This window comes from Parasteatoda tepidariorum, chromosome 12, assembly GCF_982258835.1.
Source record: "Parasteatoda tepidariorum strain Cologne lab strain chromosome 12, Ptep-v5.0, whole genome shotgun sequence".
NCBI classification, from domain to species: Eukaryota; Metazoa; Arthropoda; class Arachnida; order Araneae; family Theridiidae; genus Parasteatoda; species Parasteatoda tepidariorum.
Window position 1 is genome coordinate 844698 of NC_141766.1, and position 23047 is coordinate 867744.

General features: G+C 29.2%; 1 protein-coding gene across 1 annotated transcript in view; it reads left to right on the forward strand.

Moving 5' to 3' along the window:
• The window catches only part of LOC107450429 (protein D3), a 59438-nt gene that overhangs the window by 18930 nt on the left and 17461 nt on the right, over positions 1-23047 (forward strand). Inside the window, exon 2 of the mRNA XM_087156120.1 lies at positions 15680-15803. Within this exon, the coding sequence (XP_087012246.1) occupies positions 15680-15803 (124 nt within the window). The remainder of the gene's footprint in view (positions 1-15679; positions 15804-23047) is intronic.

Sequence of the window (23047 nt, forward strand, 5' to 3'; positions counted from 1 at the left end):
TAAATCCTAATTAATGCAAGAACATTTTTGAGCACAGAAACGCTACCGCTATTTTCGAACAAAAAAACGCAATAAACAGTTAAAATATCCAATACACGAGCATCGATTAAAATATTAATTATAGGAAAATGAAATTCTAATAAAGTGTTACAATAAAAATAAATTAAGTAAAAAAAACTTCAAAAAAGGCATATTTTTAACATCAAACCACCCTAAAAAGAAACTAACAAATCAAAGTACAGCAAAAAAATAAAGGATAAAATCATATATTTTAGTCTTTGCCAAAAAAACAAACTAATAAATAAAAAAACAACTTTTCAAAAACTAAAAAAAATTATAAAAAAATTTAATTTAATAATACTACCCAATAATCTGCATTGAATCGAAGTAAAATCCTACTTCATCAATACATGAACGTTTGCAAGAACAGAAGGGAAAAAAACCCCCCAAAAAAATAATAAAAATGCATTTAGTCAAGATTTTGTTACAAAAATAAAAATAAATAATTAATTATAAATAAGATGGATAAATAGATAAAAAAAGAAATATAAATTAAGATGTTAAAGAGACTAAATTAATAATGAATAACTAAAAAGAATTGCTTTCATGATAAATACTAAATCAACACAAAAAGTAATACTATATGAAAAAGTAATATATAACTTATCTGAAGTTTAAGAAATACGCTCGCACTGTTCAGTTTTCTTAGTACCATCGAATGACCATGGAACAGCCTAAGTGACTCTCTATTGTAAATCACTGTCACTGTATTAATTATGCCCTGCCTAAAGGCGACGCCCCCTGAGTGCGAGTCTTACCACTGATTTTGCCAATTCGGATTATTATTATTTTTTTCTGGGTATGGATGAACCTAATGTGGAAAAAAACTTATTTCCCTTCTTAATTTTCAATTTCAAAAGGGGAAATGTCGCAAACGTACAAGTACGTTACAAGTAAAATTAGGTTTTTCTATGACAATTCCATGACTTTTTAAGTCCAGGTGCGTACGAACCCTGTGACTAAGAGCAATAAAATAAAACAATTTAAGCAATTACAAATTATTATAAAGTAAATAAATAAGTTATTAGAAAAGATTCATTTGCTACTGCAGCACTTTTTATTGTATTTAAATGAACATTTTAAATTTTAAGAAGAATCGAAATAAAAATTTGCTTATCATATTCACATAAATTCAATTTACAATATTTACAATGCACGATCTTATGAACGCAGAATTAGCAAATAGCGATAGCATTGATATTAATAAATAAATAAAAAGGTGAAAAATATTAAATGAAAAAAGTTTTGTATTTAAATTAATCTATCTAATATTACAATGCTTTGTCAAATCGTCATGGTATGTGATATAGATCATAGCCGAAATTGCAATAAGCGCCGAAATAAAGACCAAATTTCTATAATAACGAGAAGAAAATAATTTAAGTAACAATTAAGAAGTGTCATATTTAAATATATGGAAAGTACAACATAGAGTTATAGATCGGCGTGGTAATTGTGATAGTATTGAATCAAAAACCTCATTTGAAAAATATCGTCAAATAAACGAGTTCCTACTAAAGAAAGAAAACCATTTCTTAATTTATCTATTTATTTAGTTCTATTTAAAATATGCGGCCAAATTTATACTGCATTGTGATCATTCAGAAAAAAGAAGAAATTTTTTCGAATAACACATGTTGTATCTTCAAATAAATTTTATTTTTTAATACAAGCATACAGCTACTATAAATAAATTTAATACTATTAAATAAAGGAAAGTTCCGCATTTATTAGGATGTATTCAGTATTAATTAGGATGAACAGTTGGAACCAAATAGTAAGTAAGGAAAGAAAGGGGAAAAAAAACGATTAACTGAATTAAGTATGCTTCATCTACAACAGGGTTGCCACTCCACAGGGAAAACCTGGAAAATACAGGGAATTTAAAAATAACAGGGAAAATACAGGGAATTTTGTTTCTATCTTTTGTCTTTTAAAAAATGGTGACTACTGCCAATGAAGAATGAGAAAATCTTCGAAAAAAAATATCTAAGATAAATAAATAAAAATAATCGTTTGCCAATATAAATTCTTAAAATAACTTGTAATGAAACATAACTTGAAACTTATTGTGTCATTGTAAAAAAAAAAAGTTCGTTTTAAAATTAATATTTTTTTTTGTTTTCCTTTTTTGATAAAAAAGCTTTTTTAATTTCGTAGTTAATTGTCTAAGTCCCTTCACTTTTGAAATCAAAAGTAAAACATTTCTTTTTTCCTTCAAAAGAATAAAGCTGGACAGAGGGGGGTGGAGGGCTCCAGAAGATACATGAGAATGTATCCTTTTTCAATGGTTTAGTCTGACCCCTAAAATTGTCTACAGGCTTTGTGAACAAGATTTCTTCCCTTAAAAAAATTCTTTCCAAGAAAACTCTTGGCAGGCCTACTGACCGTCACCATTGCGGTATGGTTTCTTAAAATAAGCAATACTTCCATTTCTAAGAAAAAGACATTTTTCTAAAAAGAGAAAATAGCAACCCACACAGCTGCAGGAGGGTTGCATTTCCTGACAGGAGGAACTTCTTGGAAGATCTCTTATTTAAACTACTAACTTCAAGAGGAAATAGTAAGGGGGGGGGGGGCGTTTCGGAATCTCTTTTACCCGTAGCTATTGAGCTAGAGCAGTGTTTCGCAAAGTGTGGTATGCGTACCCCCAGGGGTACAGGAACAGTTTAACGGGGGTATGCGATCTTGTGCGAAATATCTTGCGACAGACGAAAATTTTAAAAATTTTTATTTAAAAACAAAGCTAGCCATGAAGATTTACGATTACGTATTTTTCTATTGCCTATTTTTTGCAGAGTTAACAGTTAATAATTAGTGGTGTCAACACTCAGTTGTGATTTTTAACTTCTGTGGAAATTTTTATGGTAAAAAATACATTCATTTTTTATTAGTGGTACATAGCGTTACGAAAAATTTAGAAAGGGTACACAGAAGTCATAAGTTTGGGAAACACTGAGCTAGAGGGAAGACAAGTTGATTTCAAGAAAAGTATCACTAAGTGGGGGGGGGGGGACAAAACAAAAAAAATTCTTTCTTGCGGGAAGGTGGTCTCTTTTTGGAGGGGCACACCAGGTCGCATTTTATTACATCAGGGCGGAAATTTTTCATCAAAGGGGCATACGGGGCGGGCTGCGCTGTAGACCCTGCCTAGAATAAACCCTGTAAAAGTAACACATTGTGATTCGTATTCATGCGAGTTGAAAATCCAATGTCTTGATTTAAATCAAATGTTTTTTTAAAATACAATTAGCAGAGTTCTCCCTGGGAATTAAAAACGGCAAGGCGCTTCCTTTACAGAAAAAGGCACTTTTGAATTTTGAAAGGGCACTCAATACCGTTAAAATTTATCAAAATGTATAACATTGTGTAATAACTGAATTTGATCCTCAACTAATTTGAAATGTGTGTATTTCAGAAACTTAATTCTCACTCATTATAAAAATGAGAGAAAATTTTTTAGTTTATAGGAAATATTTAAAAGCATGCTAAAAGACAATCACTGTGCAGTTTTTTTTTCTTTCAAAAAAAGTATGCTAAAAATAAAAATAATAAAAGGATAAATGGCTTGAGAGCTTTTTTCTGTGATTTGAAGTGGAAATTATGAGAAAAAGTGCAGATTTTAAAAGTGCATTTTTAAAAAAAAAAAATATTTATTTAAAAAATAATTTTAAGATTCAAATTCATTTAAAATATCAATTAATATACCCCTGAAAAAAGAAAAGTTATAAAAATTATCCTATCAAAATAAATATTTGTACTGTAATAGTGATAAGAATTAAACCTATAAGCACAGGCAGTTTTACCACTGTGTAATTATTGTTTAAACGGCGAATAAATTTTTTTAAATGGAATATGAATAAAAAGGCAGCGTTTTTAAGGGATGGCAGATTATTTTTACAAAAAGTGGAAAAAATGTACACCAAAGGGCATAAAAGGCAGGCCGTCCGTCTAAAAACACTTAGAGAGAACACTGTAATTTATATTCACTTGTTTGTGATATCAAACATAAATTTTTATATTTATGCTGGATTTCAAAGCTACACATTACAGGTTGTATTTTATGTGTGTTTTTATTTCTTTAAAGCAGTATCTCACAAAAACAGTCATTTACATGTCTCCGGTTTAATTTATGTTTGTTTTACGACTTATGAAGAAGAAATTTAGAGGAAAATGTTTCAAAATGCAGGTTAACAAAAGAATTAAAATATAGCAGTATATCATTCTTTCACTTGTCCTCCCCCCCCCCTCGAACAAAAAGCTATTATGTAGAATTAAGAATCAAGACCAAAACAGAATGACACCAAGAAGTCCTGTGAATAAATTTCTGGGCAAGGAAAGAGTATCACCATTAGCACATTCACAAGCAGTTTGTTTTTCGTGAATATATTTGCGTTTTATATTTGCAAGTAGGAACTAGTTTTGAAACTTTTGCAAAGACTCAAGACTGGACTTGATTTTGCAAGACTGGAAATCAAGGGTACAAATATTCTTTTTTTCTTTGTGATTTTTTTGTGCAGTCTGTCATTTGCATAATAAATTATATAAAATATTGTTATTCTTTCACTCTTTTGCTAAGCAAAAAAGAGAATTTTGATTAAATTTTTCATGAAACATGAAGGATAATTTCTTGTATGTAACATTTGAATTACACAAGAAGAAAATAACCAAAATTCTCCAATGGTTATTTATTCAAAAATGGTTACAACTCTGCAAGATACATTTTGGATTTTATTTATTGATTAGACATAAATTAAACTAAATATATTTTGCTGTATGTAATGGCAAAATTGAAAAAGTTACCAATTTTTAACCAGACAACAATGAGCAACTCAAAGGTGTTGAAATAAGACATCCATTTCCTATTACTAACTATGGTGGTTATTTTGTTGTGCACTTAATAATTTTAGGAGAACATGTTTAATTTTAGATTCAAGCCTCCTATTTCATCAGAAAGGCTTCAGTGATCACAAAAATCGTATTCTTTTTTCTGTCCCTTCAAAATTGAGTAAACTTAGGAATTTTATTTCTATTGTGCTGTATGTCATTACATTGGATGAAGAGATAATGAAATCAGTATTCCTTATAATAATATTTCCTCTAAAAATTCTTTCCCTGGATTTTATTTGTGCAAGGCCGGATTAACCATTAAGCACACTAAGCACGTGCTTAGGGCACCAGGGGATAGGGGGGCACCACAAAGCTTGACTAAATGTTAGGAGTATATAATAAAATTTTTTTTTGAAACATTACTTAAAAAATTTATTATTTTGAGTTTCCATTTTAAGAGTAGATAACAAGCTTTTCTAAGTACGAAATTTTACATAATAAAAGAAGAAAAAAACAAAAGATGTTATGTATCAAAAATTTTTGGTCTTATAATTAAATTAGGTAGCGAATTTCTATGCGATAAAAGATCTATTTATTTATCCATTACAATGATACAACATACTGCTACGATTCATGTTTACATAATATTTTTCGCAGTTGTAGCAAAGTTAATACTTCGTCAATTTGATTTTTTATGTAAAAAAAGATTTATTTACAACATTTTGATGCAATGATTTGATGATGCAAAATATGTGATTTCTGATGTGAAAAAAAACTGTATTATGCATGTTTGCAGTTTTTGTGCATGTTTTTGTTTTTATGTGCATTTTTCAAAAATATTTGCTTACACTTTATTTTTAATTATATTCTCATTGCAACTGGAAAAAGAAGTCATCAAATTACGTAAAGGTTGTGTTACAAAAATTTATTTCAAAATTTTACGTCAAATAATTTTTTTATTCACTAAATTAAGAAAAAGGAGCTGTGTTTAAGTATCATTTTTCGAAATTTCTTTGTGGAGGAGAGGTTAAATTTGCGAAAATATGACCACACACTTCGCATTACTTATATTTTTTTTATCTATATATATAGCGAATGTTGAAATTAGATTTTAAAACTTAAAATATATACTATGTAATATGATTGCAAGCAGCTAGTCTTTTAATAAGGAAAAAATTACAGGTTCCTTAGAGTCTTGTATAAATACAAATGTTATAAAAGTTGAGCACAAAAGATGTGTAAATTCACAATGTGAATCGGATGTTCGTTGACGGTGAAAAATACATTAAAAAGAGTATCCATTAAAACTAATTTAATATTAAAATCAAATATATGAAATAAGTAGCAATAAAATCAAATTTTCGATCATTGAATTGGGTTTAGTGCAAGTAAACTATATTTTGTGCATCTTATAACGAAATTTGTAAAAATTACAATTAAGAAATAAGAAAAGTTCTGAAAATTTCAAATCAAAATTAAATAGCAAATTTAAGAAAGATATAAAGATATTTTTATTAATTGAATTTAAAAATATGTTTAATAACTAATAAAGAAAATCCTTAATGATTACGATTAAAGTTAGAGCCAATCAAAATTATTAATGAGAATATATATATATATATATGTGTGTGTAATTTCATCAACTTTTATTAAGATGATAATTTGAACATGTAAATATTTTGAAAATAATATTATTTCTGTCACTAAAAATAAATTTAATCGTTGCTTTTAATTTTTACTTGCAGCTCGTGTGTACATCAGATTGAAATAAATAAATAACTAATTAAGGTATTTCCATTGTCCATTTAACTTTTTCTTAAAATAAAAATTGGTCATTCTGCATAAACGAGTGGGAAAAATATTGTTGTTCCTGTTATTTTATTATAAGCACCAGACTGCTGGGAAACGGGTTCAATTTAACCTGATCTTGCTTTCTGCATGTAACAAGCAATCCCGTCGTAAAACAGCAAAAGCTGTTTATTGCCAGCATTCGATTTCATGAATTCAAAGACTCTTGAAAAGGACCACCGTGATTGTCCCCAACATATGCGTTAACAAAGCTAAATTTTCTGAGAAGAACCACTTTAAGGACAAGACAAGTGTAACCAATTGATTTACTACAGACAGAGAACATCCTTTCATCTCAGATATCTTTAAGCATCCTATAGTCGATTTGTTCCCCCTTCTTTTTTTAGAGGAAAGGGCCATATCTCAGAAAATTCAAATTGTCTTCCTTTCGAGGGGTACAGATACAAATAAATGATAACTTAAGATTGAAGAAAGTGGGAGGTCTAGGAAAAGAAAAGTTTCTTGATTGACATAATTTTCAACCAATAACTTTATTTAAGCTACAATCAGTAACTAATTTCCCGTATTTACACACCCCCGTATATACACACAAATTAAACATTTTGGTAAACACTTTACACCTTAGTTTGCAGGATTTTGTTTCAACTTGGTTCGTGTTTAGATTATTTTACTTTTTCGCATTGTTTTATTTTTATTTAACTTTATCGATTATTTTACTATTTGATTTTTGTGACTATTTCGGGCAACGATCATATTAAGACAAACATGACTCTTGCAGAAATTTTAGAGTTGACGTAAGTAACCATTTATTCTATTTAAATTGGTTCCCTTTCCTTGTTCCCAATGTTTATTGAAAATGAAAATGTTTTTATAAACAATACTTGAGGAATCATCTAGGAATTGGGCAAATAATTTTAATTATTAAATTTTGAACAGGTTTTTAAAGGCAGATTAATGAAATATAACTTTAATTTTGTTCAAACGAAATCACTAATTTATTTTTAGGAAAAGCTAAAGTCAGGTGTTTGATAAATAGCCTTGTTAAAATGATTAACTTTGATGTTTCTCCACTTCGAAAATATTTATTTTCAAAATTTTTCTTTTATCATCTTTGCCTGTACCGAAATTTTAAATTCAAAAGTTCTTTTTCTTCTTTTTTTGTGTTAAAATGTGTACTAAGATCTAGTAGAAGGTATTTCAAAGTTGGTTATTTTAACATATAATGTAACATTTAATGTATAATATGTAAAATAACTAACCATCTTTTCTTAAAAACTTAAAAGTTTATTTGCAATTCGTAATTAAATTTTATCATTTTAATCTTTAAAATAGTTAATATTGCAATAGGCTATTGAAATTATAGTATCGGTAGTTTTTCCTTATTTTTACAAAGTCATTTCTTGTATATAAAATTTATAAGGAACAAATAAAACTATTGTTTGTGACTCTAAAAATTATTATGATATTTTTACGGAAATATGAGAAGAAAAAAAATAAATTTCATGAAAGGAAAAAAAAAAAGGTAAAATTATACGTGAATGCACAGAAAAAGTTTATTGTACTGAAACATTATTCTAAATATAAACATTATATCAACATTATTCTTGCTTTTGAAAGCATGCTGTAATAGTTTACAGCTTATATTGCTTCAGGTAGTAGCTAAACCCCTCAAATAATTTTATCAATAATTATTATTTATCGATCAATATTGATTATGTAAATAAATATAAGTAAAGAGTTTAATTTTTCTAAAGCATTATAATATTTTAATTATAAAAAATTAATTAAACCTAAATGAAAAAATAAAATTACAATTTTTAAAAATTATATATTTTTTTTTACATTTTAAGCATTCTATTACAGAATAATACTCAAAAGTAATAAAAACAAATTTCAAGTTTTTGTTAAAAATACAATGTGACATAGGTATTTCTTAGGAGGGGATGCCATATTATAAGTTTTAAGAAGTAATTAAATTTTTTTAAATAATTGATCTTATTGAAATAAATTTTATTCTATGACGTTATAATTTAAATATTTATTCGATTTTAAATAAAAATTTTAAGTAACAATACACAAATTTTATTTCGATTTATTTTATGAATTTGTCTTTAAATGTTGTAAAGAATATGTGAAATATTTAGTACATAAAATTTGAGTAGGCAAAGTAGATTTCGGTTGGTTTAAGATAAATGTTGGTTCAATAAAATTACATACAATACCTCTGTTCATGTTTCTAAGGATTGTATTTTTCCAAACCTAAAATTATTTTCGATAAAACTTATGTGGTATTATGTACGCGTATGCATACAGGAATAAAAAATATTGTTAACATACACCAAAAGAAAAAAAAAGTGAATAAATTAAAAATGATGGTTTGTTATGTTCTACTGATTATTAATTAAGTTTAGTTTTTATATTATATTCATTGTTGCTCTATTTATGTTTTTGTTTTGTATTATAAAAACACGAATGCTCAAAATTTGTAAACGAAAATCTGATAATTGAATTTATAGTAATTTAAAGTATTTTGTTTTTGCATTTATTTACTTATTGAGGACAGAGTGTTTATTTACTGAGACAGCTTTTTCAGACCAAAGTTACTGCTATCACTTATGACATTTTTATGTACAGGTTTAATGGAGTAGTTTTAAGTGATTTCTATCATTTTTTCTAAAAAGTCATTTTTTTACTAGTCAAATTAAGATTTAATTGTTAGTTATTTATTGCTCCTAAACTCTTCTGTACCTTTGACAGGCTACCTAATTAATAGAATGTCCAAAATATTAAACAAAATAGTAATAATTTTATTAGGTAATTAGTTCTGTTTTCCACAGATGCAATCTAGAGTGAGTTGTTATTATAAAATAAGTTCACTTATTATTTTTAATCCAGATTTTATAGGATCATTTATGATAATTGTTGCATTTATAAATTTACATTTCTCTTCCAATCATTATTAATATATTAGGTTTAAAAAGGAAAAGAAATAATGAAAAGCATTATTATTTGTAAAAGTATGTTGTATTATATACAGTGCGTAAAATAAAAAAAGTAAAAACCTGAATAACTCTTGATTTAGTGATCGGATTTTAACTTAGGTTCTAGATCTCAATCTAAATGGTTTAAGGGCCAATCTTAAAATATGCTAATTAGATGGTGCAGAAGATATTTTTTTAAGTCAGGCAAACGTGCTTCCTCTACCTATATATATACATATCTATATGTATGTTGTTAAATTTGGATATTTGTCCCTCAAAATATGGATGATATTCGCAATAAGGAAATTAAGGTCCCAAAAGTTTTTTTTTAGGTTGAAAGTTTGGGCTCCATTATTTAATTTCAGTTTTCACGCATTTTGCAATGTCTCGAGAACTTCTGAAACGAATTGAAAAAATTTTATACCTAATAATAAAATTCATTTACCTAAAAATATTTTCCCGACAAAAATAGTTTTTTTTAAAATTATTTATTATTAATAGTCGGAAAAATTTTCAATTTAAAAATGTAAAAATTTTTATATAATTTTAAAGAACATAAATGTAAATGGTAAAATACAAAATTTGAAAGAAATCTGTCGAATTATCTTGAGAAATTAAATGTTAAATATATAACTTTTTTAAAATTGAATAATTCAGTTGTATTTGACTGATTTAATACACATTAAATTTTATATTTTGTCATTTAAAATGACATTTGTTAAATTTTCAATTTAAAGTTCTTTCGTCTATTCTCTTAAATAAAATAATATAAAATAATTAATGCTTCTTAAAAATTATTTTTGACAAGGAACTATTTTTAGGAAAATGAATTTTATTATTGTGCGCTAAAATTTTTTAGTTCGTTTAAAAAAATTCTCGTGGTATGGCTATATATTTCGAGAGTCAAGAATTCGAACATTTAAAAAAAAAGTTATGCTTTTTTTAGAAAAAGATGTGTCTGTTTTTCTAAAGTATTTTGAGTCTTAGTATATAAAAGTTCAAACTTTCGATCATATGTCATTCAAAGTGTTTGCTTTTTTGCACATGGTACATGTGCACAAACAGAAGTTTTTTTTTATATTAATTGAAAAGTTTTCAATTGATCATATTTTAATTTTTTTTATTTAAATAAATATTTTCTTTTAAAAAAAATTTTGATTTTATATTTAGAATTAACACGTGACTTAATAGCAGATGTATTTTTAATTGTTAGAGGGGGGCACCAAAATATTTTCAGTGCTTAGGGCCTCAAGAGGTCTTAATCCGGCCCTGTATTTGTGCCATACCCTACCGGTCAAAAGTTTGCTAAGACTTTGAAATCTACAAAGAAAAGGTCTTAATTCAAATGTTCATAGAACTGCGAAAAATCATTCAAATTGCATGAAAATTTGATATGTTCTGAAGTGAACCCTCTACAGTTAGTTACATATGATCAAATAGCAATACTTTGTTTTTTGTGAGCTTAATCCAGCTTTTCATCATGGGTTGTTTTTATGGTGAAAAAATTTGTTAAGTTTGAACACCTGCAAACAAAATTTTTCGTACATTCTGTTAATGGAAAATAGTTATTCGAACTGTTCTATGTAAGCCCTCAGAATTTAAAATCAATTTGATTTTTTTTGACGAAGTTAGAATTTTCAAGTACTTTTCTCGATTTTTGAGCATTCCACTTATGCAGTCTTTTGGTCTATACATCTTCTACCGAAGAAATTTTTTAATGTTTTCTATATTTTCAAAAATTTGATATTTATTATAAAACAGATATTCTTATTCATTATTGTAATTATTAGTGTTTATATTTATTGCTTATATGTATTAATTTTGTTGTGATATTTTTACTTTATACTAAATTAAAATAAAAAGTTATAACAATAATTACATGAATAATTCTAAAAAAATAATAATTGTATAAAAAATTATCATTTTCACTAAACTATTTAATTTACAACAGGTCAAATATTTAACATATTCTTATTCGTATTTAGTAATTAAATAAATTAACATTTAAATCTTAGATTCCTCGAACCATCCACCTTTTGCTTTTATTATAGCCTTACATATGCTTGGCATTCGTTCTAAGAAACCATTAATCACTTCAAGTGATATAGAGTTCTATTCCTGTTGTAAAATGTCCCATAACTGATTTCGATTTGAAATATCAGAGCATCGAATTTGTTGATCCAAATGATCCCATAAAAGTTCAATCGGGTTACAATCAGGACTCTGAGCTAGCCACGTCATAATTTTCAATCGGCCTTCGTTTTCTTTTTTTTTAAAAATAATTTTTGCATAATTTTGACGTGTGCTTTTATCATTGTCTTGCTGAAATAAAAAATTTGGACCGACAACTTTTTCACCCGAAGGAATAGCATGTCATTGCAAAAAGAATAGTACTTTTTTTGGTCCATTATTCCATCTATTTTAATTAATTCTCTTACAGTATCGTTTCCAAAACATCCCCATACCATTATGTCACCCCCTCCGCATTTAACCGTTGGTCGAATGCAATTTGGTTGCATTCGTTCTCCTTCACGGCGCCTTACAAACATGTGGCGTTTGGCCCCAAAAATGTCAAATTTTGATTCATCAGTCCATAGTACACTTTTCCAATCTGCGATTGACCAATGCTGATGTTTGCGAGCCCATTCTAATCGTAGTATTTTATTTTTGGGTCTAAGAAGAGGTTTCTTTGCTGCGACACGTCCAAATAAGCCAGCTTTACGCAAACGCCATTTTATTGTTGAAGTTGAAACTTTTTCTGAACCTGGAATTTATTTACACTTCAGTTGTGCAGATGTATCGAATCTATTTTTTAAACTTGTAACAATAATTTTTCGATCATCTCGATTTGATGTAAACTTTAGCCTTCCGGAACATGTCCGATCAACGTAGAGTCCTGTTTCATTGAACTATTTAATTGTAGAATGAACGCATGCTAATGAAACGTTTTCTATGTTTATTTTTCTTTATTGGTACTAAGTTTTGTTAATAAGTTTATTTGCATCAGTGAGAAGGATGATATTGTTTTTGCTGTTATAAAAAAAATGCATGAAAGTTAAAAATCACAACTGGCTGTTGACACCACTAATTATTAACTGTTCACTCTGCAAAAAATAGCAAATAGGAAAATACGCAATTGTAAATTTTCATGGCTAGCTTTGTTTTAAAATAAAACTTTTTGAAAGTTTTGTTTGTTGCAAGATGTTTCGCATAAGAGCGTGTACCCCCTCTGAACTGCTCCCGTACCCCACTTTGGGAAACACTGCCTTAGCTCATCATTAGAAGGACTAGCTTCTTCGACGTCTTCCACATTCACCTCATCTAAACCGCTTTGTTTTGCTAATTTACAATATTTCATCCATATCGACAGAGTGTCCAATGTCTTCGCTTTGCTGCAAGTAATAAGCCTTAAATTTGGATATAACGTCTTGGTCCATTGGTTGGATTAAGGCAGTTGTGTTCGACGGCAAAAAACCCACTTCGACTGGAATGCATGTTGTTAAGTCTGATAAATTTGTTGGGTGGCTTGGAGCATTATCAATTAATAATAGTTCTCTTTGTTCAAGTTTTTTAATTTCGCAATAACGTTTAACAGATGGGCAGAAATGTTCAGTGAACCAATCCTGGAAAATTGTCATAGTTATCCATGATTTTTTATTAGACTCCGGAATTACAGGTAAAGTTGATTTAGATATGCCTTTCATCACTCTTGGGGTTTTTGGAGTGGTTCGTTTTGGCATTCTTTTCCAAAACAGGCCTGTTTCATCAACATTAAAAACCAATTCTGGAGGATAGTTTCCTTGTTCAATAATTGTTTTTAATGTCGCTGGGAATTCAGCCGCCGCTTTCGTATTACCACTTGCTGCTTCTCCTGTAATCTTTATGTTGTGAAGATTATTTTGATGTTTAAATCTATTAAACTATCCTCGACTAGCAACGAAAGTTTCACTTGCTTCAACCTGAATGCAATTAAAAATTCTTCTAGCTTTTTCCATTATGATAGATTAGCTTAATGGCATATTGTGTTCAATTTCATGGTCAATCAATATAGACAGTCGTTTTTCCATTTCCTCTATAATGTTATTTCTAGAACGGGTAATTCTAGTTGCAGAGCTTGACATAGTTGCTGTTGCTGATGACAGTATTTTTTCTTTATTCTTAAGAATTGTCCTTATTGTTGAAGTTGCCAAATTCAATGCAGCACTTATTTGAGATGGACGTTCACCAGAATCTAATCTTCTAATCACTTGCATTTTAGTTTCCAGTGAAATACTTTTTCTAGTTGCTTTCTTTTCTTGTTTTTCATTATCACCTGTGATAAAAACTAAAGATCATAATATTTGTCATTGTATTAATCGTTATAGTGTTATATAAATTTATATGTACTTACAATAATGTCAACAAATGTTTCAAATGATAAGAATACTTCCGTACAGCACCGCACCAAACAAGAAGCACAACTACACTGTTTCGGATATGTTATGTACATATTTGGGGAATCCCCAGGTTGAAATAAAAGAGCACTAAACCGAAACAGCTCTAAATGAAACAGCGTTAAGCGGATCTTACTGTATTGCAATTTGAACATATGTAACTAACTGTAGAGGGTTCACTTTAGAACATATCAAATTTTCATGCAATTTGAATGATTTTTCGCAGTTCTATGAACATTTGAATTTAGACCTTTTCTTTGTTGATTTTAAAATTTTCCCAAACTTTTGACCGGTAGTGTATATAATTAATTATATTTGCAGTGTTCATCCTAGAAGACCTTAAAAAGTGGAGGGTTCTAGAAACTGCAAGAACACTGTTTCCCCCTAAAAAAGGGTACTTATTACAAAAAAAAGGCATTGTTCAGAAATATTTGCATAGCTTTTAGGACACCCAAAAAAATACACGAAGTTCTTAATTTTGTCATTTAAAAAAATATTAATATTTTTTAAAGAGAATTAGTTTAAATTAAAATAATTCCTGTGTTAAATTCACATATTCTATAAATTGATTTTATAATGGATTTTGAATTCTGGAATTTTGAAAATGTTGTGAGTTGTAATAATGACTTCACTGAACATAAAAATATGAGATTTAAAAAACGATGTCAACATGAATGAAAAAACTGTAACTAATCGTAATAACTGCCGAAAAAGCGATTGAAAATTCATGTGGATTTACGATTGATTCGTTGCTAATCAAGCGTGTGAAAAAGTGATTACTAAAATATGAAATTAGCTAGCAGGGGTCTGTCTAGGTTTTTCTGAGAGGTACCTATTTTGTGAAAATTTAGACATAATTTGTGAAAATTAAAAAATTATATTCAAAAATCAACACAAAAATAAAACTTTAGGAAAAAGTATTTTGTGAAACTACCGTTTTTCCTAAAATTGAATTTGTGAAGGTACCGCTAAACGGTAGTAAATTTGGCTTTTACAGACCCCTGGCTAGTTATAACAGTTTATTAATTGCATCAGAATTGAAAAAGCCTTGAGAAAACAGTAAAAAAAAAAACAACAAACAGCTGCTGATAAAATTATTCATAAATGATATGGATTTATGATAGAAACGATCTGAAAAGAAGCACCCTCAAACCCTAGAATGAACCCTGATACTTGTCTCAATTATATGTAGCAGCAAATTATTTCCTATTTAACCTTTATCAGCTAAGAAGCTTAGAATTACAATTTTTAGATAATTTTCTTTTGTTTTATGTATAGTTTTTAATAGATAAGAATATTAATATCTGAAATAATGGGAAGAAATTATGAGAAATTTAATGCATGGTCTCTTCCGTTAGATCATGTCTTTCTATTAACTTTCAATGTTTTCATAGAAACTAGTTAATCGGAATTCTGTCTGGGGACAACAAAATGTGTGGAGAATTTTATATGGTATTAATTTCTGTAAAATATTAAAAGCTCTCAATATTAAATTATTCATTTTAAGTTTCTAACCAATTTTCTTTAATTTTGCTACTGAATTATAATTTTTTTTCTTCTTTCTAGGTAAGATATAAAGATGCTGTGGTTGATCAAGGCAATGAGTTGACTCCTACTCAAGTTAAAGATCCTCCTACTCATATCAATTATCCTGTAGTGGCAAATTCATTGTATACCTTATGTATGACAGGTAAATAGAACAATGCTGTTTTATTAGTTGCGTGTAGTGTAATTACTAAACATATTCCACAAGAGTAAATAAAGTAGAGCGTAAATTTACACTAAAAGACAGAAGGGCCCATGTGGTCCTACTTATCCTTCGTTGTTCAGCAGACACAAACATAGTTTGCAGAAAATTTATCACAATTGTGGAAAACTTTTTACCATTAGTAAAAAGGGGAGAGAAAAAAATCTGCCTCTTCAAAGAAATTGTTTTTTTCTTTTTTTTTTCCCTTCGAATTTCCGAGATGAAAAAGAAAAGATGAATTTTTAAGCTCTTTCCTGCCGATGAAAACCTAATTTAAAATTGTACATTGCGATTTCTATTTGTTGGAAATAGTGTGACTAATCAGTCGAATCTTCCCTTGTATTATGCCTTTTTCATAACTCACCATAATGTAAAATTAAAGTTCAGCGTTGTTACCTTTCTAGAGAAATAACATACCTTTTGTATAAATCTTTAAATATTTATTTTAAGAAGAGAATGTATACCACTATACTTTTTACTGTTTCTTTATTTTAATGATATGCACAACGCCCGGGATATTACGAATCAGCTCATGGCTACTCTAAGGCTTGCTAAGGGGATATTTATTTTACGGTATCTCCTCTCCTTATCTTTTCAGTGGCTAGAAATTTCTCCTGCCGTGAATACAATATATTGAAGTTTCATTTAACTTTAAGGCGCATGTGTCATGTCCGTGGTATTCGCGATATCAGATAATAAGTATCCACTTTATAAACGTTATATCAACCCACCACGATATACTTAGTTGCAGATTATGGTTTCATTTTGAGGCTAGCGTGCTTCTGAATTTAAAAATATCTGGGATTGTTGATCAAGGTATGTATATATTGTGATTTCAATAAATATTTTATATATAAATAAATAAAATACATAATAATGCAATTTCGTTTCTATAGATGTGTGGCGTAACTACCGCTCTGAATATTAAATACCAATTCACTAGTATATAAGACATGCTAACTTGATTCTATCTTGAGGTACCTTTTGATAGATGAAGGTTGACATAGTCTGAGATTAAATTCCCTCATTGGCAGGGTTGGGTTTTTGCCGTCAAAAACTGGTATTTGACATGACAGTGGTAAAAACCATGTTTTTACTGGTAAAAACCGTCAAAAACCTACTGTTTTCTTTAATTTATAGCATATAGCGGACAATATATTATTTTCACTTAATTGCCTTTATAAATGAATGTTGTAAATGATTGCTATTGATTTTGCAACTATATACACGTATTCTTATAGAAGGATATACATTCATACAGAAATATTGTAACATACTTATTGAAAATAGTGATACTTAACTTTTATCATTATAGCTTGATTTGCAAAAGATTCTAAATTTTGCACTTCTTAATTGTTTGAAATAAACAAACAAAAAAACTTGGAACTATTAATAAATTCAAGAATTTAAAATTTGGCATTTCTTAAATAGTCTAATAATTCTTAAATATTCTAAGCTAAACAGAACTTTCAAAATTTGTAACTACAGTAGAGAACCGATTATCCGGAACGATCGGGACTATCGCTATTCCGGATAACTGATTTTTCCGGTTTTCTGATCGCTACAAAAAGCCGTTTTTTTTAGTGTTAAACCTAGCTAAAAAAAAATATTTGGAAATAATCTTTAAAATAAGAAAAAACGATGAGGTAATACACTAATGATTATTTCTGAAATGATGGTAAGGTAAACATCTTTCAAAAAAGAAAGAAAAATCGTAAAATCTTATGAGGAAAAAAAAAATTTTTTTAAAAAATTGTGGAAAAATTTATCGAATTTCGTTCCGGTTTTTTGGTTTTCCGGTTTTCTGATTTCCGGATAACGGGTTCTGTACTGTACTAACAAACTCAGGAATGACTTGACAATCTGTTTTTAAATCCGTTCTTCCGTATGTTCTTAAAAATCTGTTCTTAAATATCTTTTAACAAATTTTTTTCTAATTTTATTGCCCAAAAATGAATTAATTTTAAATCATGAGCAGTTAAACTCAAATTAAAATACAGTTTTATCAAAACTATGGGTTTTTGACAGTTTCTGACGTTTTTGACAGAGGGGTTTTTGACATGACGGTAAAAACCATGGTATAAACCGGTAAAAACCGTCATGTGTCAAAAACTTGCCAACCCTGCTCATTGGTGACCTGGACGATGTTTTGCGGAATTTTGTAAATTTCTGCAATTTTAATACAAAAATTATTGTTTTTCTTATTTGTCTTGTATTAAATTAAAATAATCTTATTTTTTTTATTTATTGTTAAAAAGAAAAAATGCTTTCGATTAGAAAAAATGGGGAAAATTTCCGAATCGTGATTTGTGGCAGAATAATAAGTCTTGTCAACTTCTAGGCAGCAGACTTCGAGACATCAAAATGGATGCGAGAAACTTAAACAGAAGATGACCAACTTGAAAGATTAGCCATCACCGGGCAAGACCTTTTGTTTATATATTTTTTTTTCAATTTGCATGATTAAAATCCATTTTGCACCTTGGCGATTGTAGTAGGCGTGTCAGATCACGATGCGAAAATATCCTCCCAAAATGCATTTCTGTGCTTCGTAGGGCGCTGGGCCCATATCCAAGAGGTCGTGGGTTCGATCCTCGCCGGCCGAAGACTCCCCGTGTAGTAAATGGTGACTGATGCACGTTAAATCTGCCGAGTCTCAAAGTCCCCCATGTTCCCATAACAAATCAATACCTCTGGGGGTACTGATCCAGGAGTTTCCTTGTCTTCTGGATTGGTTCAAAATTACAAGGCTACGGAGTTGAACATTAGTAGTCGTTAACCCACGAAATTGGGTCGGCTGTTCAACGACGGTTATAAAGTAAAATATAATTTAAAGCGATTGAAATTTGTTTAATTTTTATCGATTTTTTGAAGAAATCTAGAAAATGGCGTAAGTTTATTTAAAACAATGTTAAAATGGTAATATTTTTGTATTTAAATTTAAAATAGCCTACATTTAAAAATAATGCTTGAATTTTACCAATTTTAAAAGATCTCCTGGAATTTTAGAAAATCAAATGCATCTCTATCGATGTTTTGCGGGGAACTCATAGAATTCCACAATTTTGAGTCTAAAAGAAATATTTAGATAATATTTTAGTATTTAAAATTGCACTTTTAAACAAATTGCCATGATTTTAGCGATTGAAATTCTTTTTTTTATTGATATTTTGAAGAATTCTAGAAAATGCTGCAATTTTATTTAAAACTAGGAGGCTCCGCTCCCTGTTCGCTAATGCTCGCCAACCCCCGAGAATTGCTACGCAATCCTATGTGGTTCGCGCCTACACTTGCTTCTTTTCACGTGGCTTGGCATATTGCAAGACAAAAGAAACCTCATAATATTGCTGAAAAACTTATAAAACCTGCTGCCATTGACATGGCACGTATCATGTGCGGAGATGAAAGTTCAAAGAAATTACAAAAGATACCATTATCAAATGATACAATTCGTTTACGAATTAATGATGTGTCATTTGATATTAAGAATCAACTTATTTCTGCTATAAAAATTGCTGGTTTATTTAGTATTCAACTGGATGAAACGACAGATGTAAGTAAAGATGCTCAACTCATGGTTTACATGCGGTATCCAGGTTTAACAGATATACAGGAGGACATTTTATTTTGCAAGCCAATGTCAACAACAACTAGAGGTGAAGATATTTTTCTTATGGTCGATTCGTTTATTAAAGAAGAAGGATTAAATTGGAATCAGTGTTTCAGTATTTGAACCGACAGTGCAGCTGCCATGACAGCATCTCAAAAGGGATTTTCGACAAGAGCAAAACAAATGAATCCACAAATTATATCGATTCATTGTTTGTTACATAGACAATATCTTGCTTCAAAAAAATTATCACCCGAATAATGTATCGTTTTGGATGAAATTGTTGCGGTAGTCAATTTTATCAAATCAAGAGCTCTTAACTGTGTTTCGAATCTGGTGCAGAATACGAACATTTATTATATTATTCTGAAGTTAGATGGCTGTCACAGGGCAAAGTTGTTCAAAGAGTAAGTCGAATTATTTTTGAGAGAACACCTATTAGCATCTAAATTCTCCGAGTTGAAGTGGATTACTCAAGTTGCTTATTTGTCAGATATTTTATTTGAAATAAATAATCTAAATGCGTCTATGCAAGGACGTAATCATACTATTATTGAATTAACTGAAAAAATTACATGTTTTAAAAATAAACTCAAATTATGGAGAAATAAGGTTGAAGCAAAGAAACTTACTTCATTCCCGACTCTTAATTTACTTGTTGAAGACAATAATATTGATATCACAGATTTTGAAATAGAGAAAATTATTATTAATCATTTAGAAAAACTAATAGCAGACTTTTATCGATATTTCCCTGCAGACGATGTTTTCAAACATAATTGGGTTCGAATGCCATTTAATTTTGATGTAAGTGATTTGCATGAGGAATTTGTTAATATTACCGTAATTTCGCGGAGATAGGCCGCGGCGTTATTGATTTAAAACATGAAAATTTAGTAGGAAGGCGTATCTAACGGGGCGGCCTATATAGTATTACTTTTTTTTTTCTTCTTTAAAAAATTTTGCTTTTTAGAAACCCCACTGGAAATTTCATCATCATTTTTTCCACCTGTTACTGTGCTTTTTATTTATTTTTTCATGCTTAAAGTTACGCCAAAGAATGGTCAGCACATTAAGGTAATCAATTTCAAGAACAATTAATAGAAATTCAAACGATACAATTTCGACAAAAACACTGAATCTTTATGTGCTTTCTGGTTAAAATTAAAAACCGAAAAGCCAATAATTGTTAAAGAAGCCCTAAAAGTATTATTGCCCTTTTCAACAACATATATGTGTGAGGCTGGTTTTTCGGCTCTGTGTTAATCAAAAACAATTCCCGGAACAAGTTAAATCCTGAAATAGATATAAGGTGCTCCTTGACAAGCATTCAACGGAGGTTAGAAGATCTTTCAAAATGTATTCAAGCACAAGGTTCTCATTAAAACTGTATGACTTGCATTTAAAATTTAAAAGACTTAACATATGTATTGATATTTCTTTTTTTTTTAGGAATAAGTTAAAATGTCAATTATTTTCAAAAAGTTATAAATATATTTTAATTTGGTCAATAAAAATTATTAACACTTGATTATTAATTAAATTTTCCTTGGATCGAAAAGTACTTTTGTTTATCTTTATTACTAAAAAAATAAATAAAAAATTTGTAAGTAAAAAAAAAATCATTATCGTAGGATTGAAGATTTTTTAAAAATACGATCTAAAATAAAGCAATGAAAAAATTTTGACTCTTTTTTTGGGTCGCGGCTTAAAAAGGTTAAGAACCACTGCATTAGATGACCATTTGTGTAAATCCATGCCACCTCGATGAAGAAGGTTTATTAACTAATTCATTAGCCCCTGAGACTACATCGTCCATATAACAATAATTTTTGACGACACGAGCTGCAATGGCAAAAGTCCTTCCCTTCATCAATCGAAATTTGTCTTAAGACCCGCGTTGCCAAAAATGGAGCAGGGGTAGTACCATAGGTAACAGTACAGAGCTTGTAAATTTTAGCTTCTTCATCTTTATTCAATTTCTACAATATTCTTTGTAAGTCTCGTTGATTTTCATCAATTAAGACAGTGCGAAACATACCTTTATCAGCCGTAAAGGCTACAGGATGTTTCCTAAATCTACACATAATTGAAAATAAATCATCCTGAAGCACGCCTCCCTTCATTTGTAAACGAGGTAAGTGAGTCACCACTCGATGTTTGCGCACTAGCATCAAAAACTGCACTCAATTTTGTGGTAGTTTTGTCAGGGCGATGTACAACAAGTTGGGGAATATAATAACTAGCGTTTACTTTAATATCGGTGTCAACTAGTTGCATATGTCCTGAATTTTGATATTCAAGCATGAAGTCTTTATATAAGTTACAAAGTTTAGGATTATAAGTAACAAAGTTCAGGATTAGAGTCTAACTTTCTATATATATTATTCAATCTCTTTATAGCTAGTTACCGTATTTTTCGGCGGAAGCGCCGCGGCGCTTTCGAAAAAAAAGTTGTTTTTTTCCTACATGCGGCGCTTCCGATGCAGCGGCGCTTCCGACGAAATATTTTTTAGTAGCAAAAAAATTTTTCAAGGAAAGTTATTTAAGATGAAATAATTTTCTGAGAGAAAGACTATTAAAAAAAAAATTAATAACGAAGTCGACGAAATATTCGCCCGTATCGCGATCTGCTGCAGAACATCGGCAATTGTAATTTGAGCGAACAGAAAAGGAAGTAATAGGACCCTAAATCCGACACTCACGGGACTGACGAAATGCCGATTTTTGGATCTCTTTCGGAAATTCCAATATGGGCCCCTAATATTACTATAATTCAATTCCATTGTTAATTTCAGAAAAACCGATAAATTTAGTCAAGTTTCGATCGTAGATTATGATGGGGTGAATTTAAAACTGGCCCATCTAAAGAAATTTTACTAATCAAAATAATAATCTATATAATATAATCAAGAAGAAATATTTCGAATCCTATGAAGAAGAAATAATCGTTTCTTCTTTGGAGCGAGATCATAGTTCTCGTTTTTTCTTTTAGATAACATTTTGTTTTAACAAAAGACGCTTACCTCGCAAGAAAAAAAAAATAAAAAAAAGCTAACAAGGAACTACAAAAAAAGAAAAAAAATTTAACAATTATTGCTAAGAAACTAACAATGAATAACAACAAAAAATAAGCGAAAAACTAATAACGTTAAAAAAAAAGAAACAAGCAAACAACTATTAGCAAGAAAAAAAACAAGCTCACTATTTACAAAGAAAAAAAAAACAACAAATTAGCAGTTAATAACTAATAAAAAGCAGCAAAATAAAAAATTAATAAATCGAATAAAAAACCGCAAAAGGGATAGAATTCATTTTGTTGTCTACATGGTAGTTTCAATGTCAACTGGGTGTGGCCAATTTATGGTCAAACAGAGGAGGGAGAATTGGGGGCGAATCAGTAAAGTGCAAGCCTAGCTGTCAAGATTGATTGATCAGTTTTTTCCAACTTGCATTTCTTTATTTTGTTCATTGGAAATGCAGATGTTTTTACTTCTCAATTTATTTTAAACTGCTTAAGAAACAGATGTTTCCTTTGACACAGATTTTTTTTTCAAGCTTCTTTTTTATTTTTAAA